At 34.3% G+C, this 13,248-nt stretch overlaps 1 protein-coding gene across 2 annotated transcripts; it reads left to right on the top strand.

The window, feature by feature from the left end:
• The first annotated feature begins 1,784 nt into the window (after nt 1-1,784).
• LOC140804981 (anthranilate phosphoribosyltransferase, chloroplastic-like) lies at nt 1,785-6,027 on the top strand. 2 transcript variants are annotated; one of them, XR_012112245.1, is made up of 11 exons: nt 1,785-2,099; nt 2,268-2,411; nt 2,865-3,026; nt 3,137-3,220; nt 4,112-4,300; nt 4,419-4,509; nt 4,643-4,702; nt 4,814-4,932; nt 5,209-5,340; nt 5,527-5,661; nt 5,742-6,027. XR_012112245.1 is itself a non-coding variant. In XM_073161160.1 (10 exons), the coding sequence occupies exons 1-10, from the start codon at nt 1,896-1,898 to the stop codon at nt 5,784-5,786; spliced, it is 1,233 nt and encodes a 410-aa protein (XP_073017261.1). In that variant the 5' UTR covers nt 1,787-1,895; the 3' UTR covers nt 5,787-6,027. The 2 variants fall into 2 exon arrangements, 1 of the variants encoding a protein (XP_073017261.1); XM_073161160.1 differs by lacking the exon at nt 5,209-5,340 and having other exon boundaries at nt 1,787-2,099.
• The last annotated feature ends 7,221 nt before the right edge of the window (nt 6,028-13,248 follow it).

The following is a 13,248-nucleotide window of genomic DNA, read 5'->3' as shown; positions in this document are numbered from 1 at the left end:
TGAGAATGGGGGTCTAGGTATTCGAGATCTTCGAGCTAGGAACAAGGCGCTTCTCACTAAGACCTTGTGGAATATTCACATTAAGAATGATACATTGTGGGTTCGGTGGGTGCATCATTATTACTGGACTGATTTAATGGATTGGAGGTGGAGGAAATATGATACTGTTCTCATTAAGAAGCTCGTGGAGATCCGTGATGAGCTTTTGGCTCGTGAGGGGAGTTGGGATGCGGTGGTGGCTAGATTATTGATTTGGTTTTGTACGGCGAGGGGTTTGTCGGAGGCCTGCATGAGTTTCTTACCTGGGGGAAGGTAGATGGCCGCGGAAACCATTTATATGGAGACCATACATCTTACCCAAATACTGTTTCGCCCTTTGGTTTTTGCTCATGGGAAGTGTTTGACAAAGGACAGACAACCGTATATCCTAGACAAGTCATGTCGGAAGATTTTGATTCATGTTCATCAAACGCTGGCTGCTAGATGATGTTCATATTTTGTTTCCCAGTATTTGGATTTCATTATTCGGATGTATCTATTTTTTTGATATAACCATTTTCTTCGATTATAGTTTTCGAACACTGATTTTGTAATCTCTGGATATGCCCAATGTATTTTGTATTCTCTTTATTTACCATCTATGATATGTGTTCATATCCAAAAAAAAAAAAAAGAAGAAGTAATGTTCACGATAAATTGTCAACAAAATTCAAATTGTCAATGTCTAATTTTTTTTCCCGTCCAATGGTACCAGAAATGGCCTAATTTGGCTATGATTATGATTTAGTTTATATCAAAATTCCTTCTCTTATTTTTTATTTCTATTTTTTTACAAACAAAATTACAAATTTGATGCTTTTAACGAGATCAAATATTAATTTTGAAAAAAAAATCAATTTCATTTTTGAATTTTCAATAATTTGATTTCCAAATTTTTTATTTATATATTATATATTATTGCTTTTAATTAAGAATGCACAAAAAAAAGAAGTAAGTGCTGATGCACTAGTTATATAGCCTAATTAAAAATATAATTTGGTTGACCTTAACATTCCAAGTTCCAATTTTCCATGTCATCCATGTATTTGTTCCCAATTAGCGAGTTACACGTTTCTCCTAAATAGTTCTCATTTCAATTTTAGGATAAATTCAATTTTAAAAATAAAAATACCTTTTTTGAAAAATAAAAATCACCGCATCTTTTACGCACAATCTAAGGTTGCATATCACTAACGATAAAAATACGATCTAATACGCAGAATAGCATAACTAAATTAATATCATATATAATAGAGTCGATCTTATGTGACACTATTTCACGGATCTTAATCTATGAGACGATCAACCATATCGATATTCACAATAAAAAGTAATACTCTTAGCATAGAAAGTAATATTTTTTTCATTGATGACCCAAATAATAGATCCATCTCACAAATACGACTAATGAGACCATCTCACACAAGTTTTTACCATATAATAATTGATGTCCTTAGTGGTCCGACTTTATGACACCAAATAATTCTTACGAAAATATCATATTCATTTACATAAGTAATATTTTTCATATAATTTACTTATAATTACAATTTCTAATCCACTTTAGAAATTTACTCATTATCTCTACAAATTACACATTTAATATAATTTCATTATAATAATCTAAATAATAATTATTTTATTTAAAAATGTACATATTCGCACGTGTGATCTTGTACGGTCAACTTCCCCATTTAACGTGAAAATTCGGAAAGCCTGACCCTAATGAATGCTTTACTGGACCAGTTCCCACGCTTTGTCAATTTAATGAGAGCTGTACAAATTTGCTATTCGACGAACATTTATTGCTGCCGTTTAAGCAAAAAAAATTACGTGCTTTTGGAGCGCACGGCAAAATGGCCATTTCACTTCACCACCCTCTGTATCTCTATCCACCTCAATTTCAGTGTTCATCTTTTATTCCTCGCCGTTTTTTCCCGCAATGTGAGGTCAAGAATCATATTTCTCGTGCCTCATTTAATCTCAAGCGCTCGAGTTTTGTGCCATCTGTTTTGCAGGATTCGAACAGACATGGGTCATTTGTAACCTCTTTCAGTCAGGTGTGATATAAAATTATAAAGTTTAAATCTTTTTTTTTTCCTGGGTTTTCCGGATTGAATTTGTGTGTGTGTGTGTGTGTGTGTGTGTGTGTGTGTTTTTTTTTTTTTTTTGGGGTTGGTTGGTTTTTTTTTTTCCATGTTCTGAATCTTTAGTTAATTATTTGTTAGCTGATCGAAAGTCTGATAAGTGGGGTGGATTTGTCGGAAGGTGAAGCTGAGGCATCACTTGATTTCTTGTTGGATGGTGCTGATGAGGCTTTGATTAGTGCATTTCTCGTCCTGTTGAGAGCTAAAGGAGAAACTTATGAAGAAGTAAGCGCTTCTATTGCTTGAAGAATATTCGTTTCTTTCTGATAATGTTTGCAAGCAGGGGCTGATGTAGCGTCTGCTATCTTTATCTTTGTTTCTGATTGTTGATGTTTTCAGAAAAGTGAGAAGAGCGGCGCCAGGAAAATCTTTTGAAAAATTTTCTCCATTTTTTCTGAAAATTCAAATTTATAGGTTCCCTTGATTTCCCGGGTCCGTGACGTTTAGGAGAGCTGGTATTTTTAAAATTGCTAGCAGCCTCTATGCGTCATTCTTGATTAATTGAAAATGTGGTTTGAAAAAGAGCTGAATCTCATTTTTTTTCTTCCTTTTTATTATATATCAAAATACATATGCACAACTTTGCAGTAATAAGATGCCAATTATTTTAGAGTTATAGCAGTGGAACTGATCTTCCCGTTAGTCATATTAACGTAACTACGAACTAAATATTAATAGGTAGTTGGATTGGCAAGGGCGATGGTTAAACACTGTAAGAAAGTGGAAGGACTAAACGATGCTGTTGATATCGTCGGTACAGGTGGTGATGGTGCAAATACAGTCAACATCTCCACGGGAGCTTCAATTCTTGCTGCAGCTTGTGGTGCAAAAGTCGCGAAGGTGGATGTTCTGGACGTAGATTAGTCAAATCTCCCATAGTTGATTTTATGCTTGTGATTAGATTTGATATTTGTGGTAAATTGATCGTGATATTTATGGTTGAATCACAGCAAGGTAATCGTTCTAGTTCATCTGCCTGCGGCAGTGCCGATGTTCTTGAAGCATTAGGGGTTGCAATTAACTTGGAACCAGAGGTCAGTTCAGTTGTAGTACTGTAGTTTGTTTAACCATTACATGTGGGCTTAAATGCTGCTTTTTATAGTAAACGATGAAATCAAAAAAATATTTGGAGCAAGGGTATCAAACTTAATACAATTGAAGATCATGTCGAGTCTGAGCTGGGGATACGAATGTGCAATAGTATTAGTAAAAAAAAATCATTAATTGAAAAATATTCGCGAAATTTCCACTGGATGGGCGTTTGATGAACTTAAAAAGTTTTTAATTTTCCTAGCGTCCAAGAGCCGAAGTTAATGGAAGCAGAGATATGAATTCGATGATGGACCTTGAATTAAGTCATTCGACCGTTAAAATCACTCATAATTTTCTTTATGCATTTCCTTTCATCAGGGACTTGACCAGGAGCCGATGATCCTCTCTTTACTTATATGAAGAGTAAAAGTAGATTTAAGAATATGTTAGGGATTAGGTATTACAATCACTTAGTTTATTTCTTCCCGTTTCAGTGTCAAAATGTAGTGTAATGAAAAGAGTTCCGTATTACATAATTATTTAAGTTTTTTTCAAGGCTCACTCTTTGAGATTCGGTGAGAGAAGTTTCTTAGTTCTTACTATGATCTAGCATTAATTTTGTTGTGCCCCTCATATATTTTATTGTTACCACATACAAATACAAGATTCGGGATAGAGAATCAATATCTGTATAATGATTTGCGATAAAAATAGATGCCAGATTGAGATAATTAACTCAGGTATTTCTAGTAAGCTTTTTATACTTTAGTTGTTTCTCTGAAAGCAGAATTGACTCGACCATATTAGTGGTGATATGATATATAATATTTAAAGAAAACCATGGTCGTCGCCATCATGCAATTATTCATCGTGTCTGATTTCATCGTATTCAGGGGGTAAGAAGGTGCGTGAACGAAGCTGGAATCGGCTTTATGATGGCCCCGATTTATCATCCAGCTATGCAGGTTGTTAGACCTGTGAGGAAAAAGCTTAAAGTAAAGACTGTATTTAATATTTTGGGGCCCATGTTGAATCCAGCCCGAGTTCGTTTTGCCGTCGTTGGGGTATACAAAGAAGAACTTGTGAGTTCATTTGCTATGATATTTATGTTTTGTTAATTAAATTTGTACTCTACTTCCAATTGATTTTCGAACTTTAGAAGCTTCAAATATGAAAAACAATTTTCCTATCGTTGGCTAGGTCCATAAAATGGCCAAAGCACTCCAGAGATTTGGTATGAGACGAGCATTGATAGTTCACTCTGAAGGGCTGGACGAGATGAGTCCTCTTGGTAAGATATCCACTTTTGATACCTGTTCTATGAGGTATTATATACATGTTGAAACGATTTTATACCTTATTTTATGAAGCTTATCCTCTTATATTTGCAATTCTGCATGGATATTTTTTATAAACTGAAATAGGGCCTGGATTAGTCCTTGATGTCACCCCGGATAAAGTAGAAAAGTTCTCATTCGATCCATGTAAGAATCTTCCTTTTTCGACTTTAACAAATCTTTTGCATTGTTCTTATTTCATTTTCTTGAGACTGAATATTCAGCAGGCCTAGACTAACCTAGACAGCGATTTTTCAGTGAACTTTGGCATGCCTCGATGCACTCTGGAAAGTTTGCGAGGTGGAGGCCCAGAATACAACGCAGATTTACTTCGTCGTGTACTATCAGGAGAAAAGGGTAGTATTGCTGATGCCCTGGTAAATTTTCTCTCCTGTTATTTGATTCCTGCATGTTGTCGTTAAATAAATTGGATTCATAAAAAAAGATTTTAGTTTATAACCTTGTAGACTTGAGTTTTATCTGAGGATGGAGCATTCTGCCATTTTGGAGTCATCCTTTAATTGTGAAAATCTTCTCATAAATCATCAAATGTTGCCTGAATTAATGACTTTCTTGTATAATATAGCTTCTGTGGCAAAATTTGCGAACTATCCAAACTTCCTCTTAAAATTATTTAAACTCTGTGTGAGCAGCCACTCTTCCAAAAAGCCGTCCTCGTCCTATGATGGAGTCCAGCATAAGGGTGTAAATGAATCTACTCGAACTCGACTACAAAAATTGATCTTGAGCTAGTCAACTTCAAAATAAAGGAGCAGGAGCTTGAGGTCACAAGCTTAGTCTGAGCTTGCAATGTGAAATGAGTTTTTACCCCGAAAAGAAAAAAGTTATCCAATTGTACATTCTGTTATTCAACCAAAAATTTTAACTTGCTGAGATTTTTCTTTCAAATTTAACAAGAAGAAATGGTACACATTCTAAAAACTCCTATATATCCTGGTAACATTGAACAGGTGCTAAATGCAGCCGCTGCTCTGTTGGTAAGTGGACATGTAAACAATCTATCCGAGGGAGTCGATGCAGCCCGAAAAGTACATTCATCTGGGAAAGCTCTACAGACTCTTGACCGGTGGATTCATACATCTAATGTAAGAAAATGTAATGCAACGAGTGATTTCTCTTCTCTGTGGAGCAGAAACTAATTAAAGGCCTTTTTTTGTTCTCACAGAAGGTTAAAGAAACAACACTAAACGTGGCTCCAGCTCCGGTATGAGTAGGAAATGTTGTTAACTCGATGCCAGTATAACCAATTTATTGGTTTCTTAAAATAATTGTGGCAATCTTCTTTGTTCCTTTAATAATATGTTGTAAAAGCATCCTTCATCTTAGAATAATTATTCACTTTTGATGAAGTCTGTAGATCATATTGGTAAAGGTATGTTAATATAAATCTTGTGGACATTAATCATTTGTATAGACAAGGATAAAAGAGAACAAGTTTTCGTTATGCTCCAGTCGTAGTGTGGCATGGACTATGTCATTCTAAGAAGTACAAAATATTTGGAAAATCAGTCCATAATTTTATGAAGCAAGTGCGAAGACGTTGTTCTTATCACGTGATGATATCAAATATGGGGAAATGCTATCAAGTCCATAATTAAACACATGTTATTCTTGTACCCATGTCCATATTTACAACTGAGTAGTGTGTTGTGTTAAGTGCACCAGATTCAGACAGCATAGGAACAAGCTTCCCCTGCTGATGTTTCTCAAGTACCATTGCAAGCACAAGATCAAAAGAAAAATGTGTCCGAGTGCAAGAAAAATGTTCCGATCATAATAACAATGTCCGTGTGCGAAAATATATTATGTGAAGGGATTGTGACCTGAAGACAACAGGGTTGGAGACAAAGATCTGCTTAGCTTTGCTTGAAGATGGATATCATTAAAAGTAATATTTTTTCATGGATGACCCAAATAAGAGATCTATTTCACAAAATACGATCGTGAGATCGTCTCACACAAGTTTTGTCATATTTAAATTGATTAAAAAATATTAAATTAACTTTTAATTTTACAAATAAAAAATCTAGTCCAAATTCCAAATCATAAAAAAGAAGAAGTTAGATCATGTCAAAGTTTATCATCAATTTAACACAATTAAATATACATAAAAACAAAATTTAAATCCCATATTAAGATATTTAGCTTTGTTCACAATCCTTATTATTTATTATCAGACATATTTTTCCATTAATCTTTCTATGCCAAATTAATCAATTTGTCGTTATCTTGAAATTAAATCATCTTAAAATTAAGGTTATCTAAAAGTTCAACTAAACAATAAATAAATAGTTTAATCTTTAGACGATCCAAGCTTCTGTTAGATAATGAAAGATTTTCAAAGGAGGGTAAACAAACTTAAAAAAAAAACTAAACTAAACTTGAGTTGGCCTTAACATTTATTATATGTTAATACGTAGGGATGTAATCGAGTCGAGCCGAGCCGAACTATTGAATGTTTGAGCTTGGTTCTTTTATAATCGATCCAAGCTCGAGCTTTATTTAACGAATATATGCAACGCTTACAAGCTTATTCAAGCGTTTATCGAGCCTAAACAAGCTTAATAAATATGAATTATATATTTAACTTTTCATTAATTTAATTAAAAAGTAATTTATATATTTAAAGGAAAATATATTATTCTTATTAAAATTTGTAAATTTATTATAATAATTAAATTTAATAGATTTTTCTATATATTTCATAAATAATATGCAAAATCAATAAATCAAATATCAAAACTATTATTTTTTTCATCTAAAATAATACTCATGAACTTACCAACGAACATGTTCACGAGCTAACGAGCCGAATACTGTAAAGCTTGAGTTTGGTTTGTTTATCTTAACGAGCCTCATTAAACGAGCTCACACGAGCTTTTATCGAATCGAGCTTCGAATAGCTCACAAACGGTTTGGTTTGTTTACATCCCTATTAATACGTTTTTCTTCACCAGCTGCTAGACACAACTTGATCGCTAAAAAAACTTTCAATTGCGGAAGAGCTCAGTTGGACAGGTGAATTAATATATACTCAATTAAATTGTCTTCAACTAGATAACCAGACATATATGAAAAAAAAAGTAAGCAGCTTGAAATAAATGACATAAGATATATGAAACTTTGGAGGCAAAATCCTTCTACGTCTCACTTTCTCCACTCAAGAAAAGAATTAAAGCAAAAACTTGTGTGAGACGATCTCACGGATCGTATTTCGTGAGATTGACCTCTTATTTGGGTCATTCATGAAAAAGTATTACTTTTTATGCTAAGAGTATTACTTTTTATTGTGAATATCGGTAGGGTTGACCTGTCTCACAGATAAAGATTCGTGAGATCGTCTTACAGGAGACCTACTCAACAATTAATTAGAAGACTTTGGCTGTTACAACTTGCAAAAACCCATTTCAGTTTGGACTTATTCATTTCCTACACTGAAAATCCTAGTATTCTCTTCAACACCAATACATAAACAACAATGTCTATTGAACCCTAGGTCCAGACACAACACTCTAAATAGAAATCTTGAACAAATTGAGTGAAGCAGCACAAGATGATCTTCAATGACCAGATATTAACATTATATGTGTGCTTAAGTAGAGTAGCTTGATGATATAATGAAAAATGGTGTTCGAGATCTTGATTAAGAAATATTTTGAAAGCTTCGATAATCTTATTCAGTCTTGAATCATTTATTTATATACTCGAGCTTGTTTCAACTGGTCAAATCTTTATCAACGATCAATTGTACTTATAGCTGATATAAAAGCAAGCTGTCTTTTTGTCTCATATCCCTCCGTAGTACGTTGTAATTATTGCTCTTTGGCATGTATCCAAATATGACAATTAACGACTTCTGAAAATTAATTCATGACAGAGAAAAACATGCGTGTATCTTTGTCTTATTAGGAGTCATTCTTAAAAACAAGAGATATCGGCTATTGTGCATTGATTGGTCGAAAAATATTCTGAATTGTTTGGCTGGTTGACAAATTGACTTGATGTGGAAGCATAAAAACTAGAAACCAATATGCAGCTTGAGTTTTTTAATCAATACAGCTCGAGTCTTGGGAGAAGTTAGATCTTACAGAAAGATGTAAATCATGATTTAATAAAAGCTAGTTGGAGAAATGTGTAGTCCAAATAGTATCTTGAATATTGGGGGGTCCGGTTTGACTTTATAGCATCTACTATAAACCTGTAAATACAAGGAAATAATAGATGAACCTTGAAACAACTCGATGTTGTTTGTTATTACCAAAACTAAGACATTTTAATCCAAAAATTTCTTTCTCATTGGTGACAGGAAAACTAAGCTGCTAGACTCAATACAATACATTAAAACATTTCAAAACTTAGATACAATCCAGAAAAGGATCATATATTTAATTGAGTGAATGAAATTTCATTTTTATACAAGTGCAAGATAATAGAGAATCCTATCACACCTACAAAAACAAATCTTCTATATTGGCTAGAGCTTCCACAGCCTCCACCTATCTTTCTTCTTTTTTCATCTTGTCTTCTGCTTCTCTCTTGGTTTTGTTTTCTTTTCCACTCATGTAGTTTTTTATGTTCTTCTTCTTTGTTTGCATCACCATGCTTCATGAAGTACATTGTTTCTTTCAGCTGGGCACCAAAGGTTGATTAAAAGTGATTTATCCAACCATTCACATGTTACTCTGGTGATCTGGCCAGATAGTGCAGTAGCAATAGAAGTTTGATGGCGCTTTAACTTGTAAAGCTGGATAACACATGCTGATGCGGATCCGGTTACCCAAGAAAGGCAAACACGAATTAGACACATTCGCGCCTCGATTTTATGAACGACATGATTTCTTTAACCCTTAATCTTTAATATTTGAAAACTAGTAACATGTAGTCACCCCTAAATCATGTGGTTTAGTAAAAAATAACATAAATAAACAGTTGAACTCAAACGAACCTTCAAATAACTCGTATTTAACAATATGAGTGAAGAACAATCGACAAATACCACAAAGATCGAATCTTTGATAAGTTTATTTGATAAAACACCAAAAGCGTGCACAAAGCTGAAAATTTTTTGTTGAGAGAAAAACTCACAAAATAGTATTAAAAATCTTCAATCATCTTCTACAATATTGTTTATAAGGTATAATCAACCAAAAACATGGTAAAAATCATCCAAAAACGGCAAAATATTGTTTCCATAATTAATTTGCGTCACAATCACGTGTTTGGGAAATTCTGTCCGAGGGGCACACACTAGGGGGTGAAAAAATCCTCGTTGGGGCGCGCGCTGGGGTTAGTGAAAATGCCACCTGGGGCGCGTCTGTCTCGGCCTGGATGTTCTTGCCTTGCTCTTTTAACATGTGAATGACATTATAATGACCCCAAACTTGATTGGTATGCTCTTGGTAGCTTGCCATGAATCCTAGAAAAATTTCCTTGAACTTCTTTCCAACAGTTAGCTCGTAACACCCGGCCATATTCATATCATACTCCTCTTCTGGGCTATCAAATTATTATTCTTTTCTTTTTCTTTGGCTTCTTTTTCTTTCTTCTAGTTTTTTTCTCTCTATGGTCATCTCACTCTTTTGTTCACCCTTTCTTTTGGTCATTTTACATTTTTTTCCACTCATTTAATGACATGCCAATCAAACATCAAGAACTTATTCTTTTGGATTCAATTGAACAATTAAAATATTATGTTCGTCCACACATGTATGCAACAAAGTCTCACCTTTTCTATTCTTCTTCTTAGTATTAGGCATAACAGGAACTTCTCCATCATTTGCTGATTCACCTTCTACCGCATATTGTTCAACACTCGCATAAAAAACTGATGGATTAACATCATTCTCTACCTTTTTAATCTTAATTTTAGATTAATTTTCAACTACAATCTCAACCTCCATTCGAGATTCAAGCCCAACTTCAAATTTTGATCCAACCTCTAATTCAATTTTATATTCAAGCTCAATTTCAACAGTGGATCCACAATCAACTACGACTTTGGATTCAAGCTCCACTTGAGAACCACCTCACTTGGACATTGACTAATTTCATGTCCCACCTGTAGACACTAACAACAAATAATATCACAAGTACGAGTATTGAAAATTTCTGATGTACCTTGATATTTATGCTTGGTATGTCATGATTTGACTCCTCCATTGGTATGGTCTAGCCTCAACGTTATCTTCCATGCTCGACCTCCACGTGGATGCCAACGACTCCTTATGCAAGTCACATTCACCTCTTCTACCAACTCTCCTATCATAGTGATTAGGGACAAATCGCTTAATCATCACCATTTTCATCCCATCCCACAATACTATAGGGTCTTCTCCACATCGTCTTCTACACAATACCAATTTATTCCACCAAGTAGTAGCATAGTTGTTAAACTCGCTACAAGTTCTTTTTATCTTCACAGTTTCCATATAATTCCGGCTCTCAAAAACACACTCCATCCTTTCCTCCCAATCAAAATACTCCTTCGGATCGGCTCCCCCACAGAAAGATGGAACCGTCATCTTTATACCACTCATATACACCACAGATTTCTATGTCTATGAATTTAACCACGTCGCCTATCATCATCCCCAATTCAAATGTGATGCTCTATTTCATTCGACTCGACTACCTCTACTTTCCCCATTCATCTGCCTCATCTTCTTCGCACTGCCTATACTTCTCACATAAAGGCCTAAACTCTTTTTCCCACATCATATCAAACTCTCCAAGCATTGTTTGAAATTGACTATCGTTAGACACGTGTACCTTCCAGAAATATTAGTAGAAAAGAATAAAGAATAATGTTTTCTCACCACAAATCCTCACTAGTCATTCCAAAGAAAGTCACTCAATTTTTTTTCTCTTTTTGGTTGTCCTCAACACAAATACCTCACATGTCACTCCAAGAAAAAAATGTTCGTAGTCAAGTGTTTCACTCAATTTTTAGAGTTCTCTCGTAAGGCATACTTCAAGCTCTGTAGCTTGTGTGCGTTAAACTCACAAGTTCTAATTTCACGACACTTACAAATCGACACTCGGACTGCGTAAAACAAGAAATTTGAATTTTTTTTGCGTGTGGACAGACAGAGAAAAGACTCACAAAGAGACAAGAACAAATTTCAATGCTCAAGAACAAATTTCAATGCTAAATAATAGCACAAATTAAAATTTTTTACTCTTTTTTTCGGACTTCGATTCCTTTTATTTTTGGATCGAAAACCCTTTTTTTTTTACTATTTGCATGAAAAAAAATTAAATTTGTTCAAGAAACAATGAAGAACGACTTAAGAATTTTCGAGAATCGCAAAATTCACAAACACAAGAATAAAAGAATTCAATTTGCAACACAAAGAAACGACGAACGAATAATAGAATAAGAAAAGTTATAGATAAAACTCACTTGTTTCAAAATCTTGCTCTGATTATCAAATGATTAATCAGAGCAAGCAGTTGCTTGATACCAAATGATGCCGATCCGGCTACCCAAGAAAGCCAAACACGAACTAGACTCAGTCGCTCCCTCGATTCTATGAACAATCGTATTTCTTAACCCCCTGATCTTTAATCTTTCAAAACAAGTAATATGTATTCACCCCTAAATTACGCTATTTACTAAAAATAACACAAATAAACAATTGAACTTAAACGAATCTTCAAATAACTTGTCTTTGATAATCCGAGTGAAGAACAATCGACAAACACCTCAAAATCGAATCTTTAATATGTTTGATTTGATAAAACACATAAAAGCGTACACAAAACCTAAGCTTTCTTGTTGAGAGAAAAATCACAACATTTTATAAAAATCTTCAATCTTCTTCTACAATATTGTTTATAAGGTACACTTAACCAAAAAAAACGCAGTAAAAATCATCCAAAAATGCCAAATATTGTTTACATAATTAATTTTCTTCACAATCCCGCGTTTGTGAAATTCTGTCTGAGGGGGACGTGCTAGGGCATGTAAAAATCCTCGCTGGGGCATGCAGGGCATGCTGGGGCGGGTGAAAAATTCCGCTGGGGCGTGCCTATCTCGGGTTGGATGTTCTTCCCTTGGTCATTTAAAACATGAATGACATTATAATGGTCCCAAAATTTGTTGGTATGCTTTTTGTAGCTTACCACGAATCTTTAAAGAGCTTTCTCGAACTTATTTTTAACAGTTAGCTCGTAACACCCGGTCGATTCAAATCACACGCAGAGTCATTATGAAGTTGAGTGGATAGATGTTTGAGGACTTGAAGTCTGAAGTGCTCGAAAGATATAATGTGGAAAATTTCCAATTCATTTGATCCTAGCCTCCATCTAAAAGAATAAAGACTTGAGATGCGAGTTAGCATTGTCTTTCTCCTTGTTCCCAGACAGAGAACCTATTAGAGTAGGTGCCCGTCGAGCTAAGTGTTGGCCGAGGGTTTATGTTTAAACTCTATTTATAAACCATCTTTATTTTAATAATAAATTTGAAATTATTGTTTTGGCACATCTTTATCTGTATACCCATGCTAGTTGCATAGATAAAGTCCTTACAAATAGTAGAAAGAATATAAGATACTCATATGATCAATATCATGAAACTCATATTTGGAATACTGTATATTATAAAAAGTTCACAGTCAATTCAGCCGCCGTTAAGAAGTATAAAGGCCGCTCGAGTTTGAGACTAGTATTTA

This window comes from Primulina eburnea, chromosome 11, assembly GCF_022965805.1.
Source record: "Primulina eburnea isolate SZY01 chromosome 11, ASM2296580v1, whole genome shotgun sequence".
Classification (NCBI taxonomy): Eukaryota; Viridiplantae; Streptophyta; class Magnoliopsida; order Lamiales; family Gesneriaceae; genus Primulina; species Primulina eburnea.
This window is presented reverse-complemented; position numbering and strand designations above follow the sequence as displayed.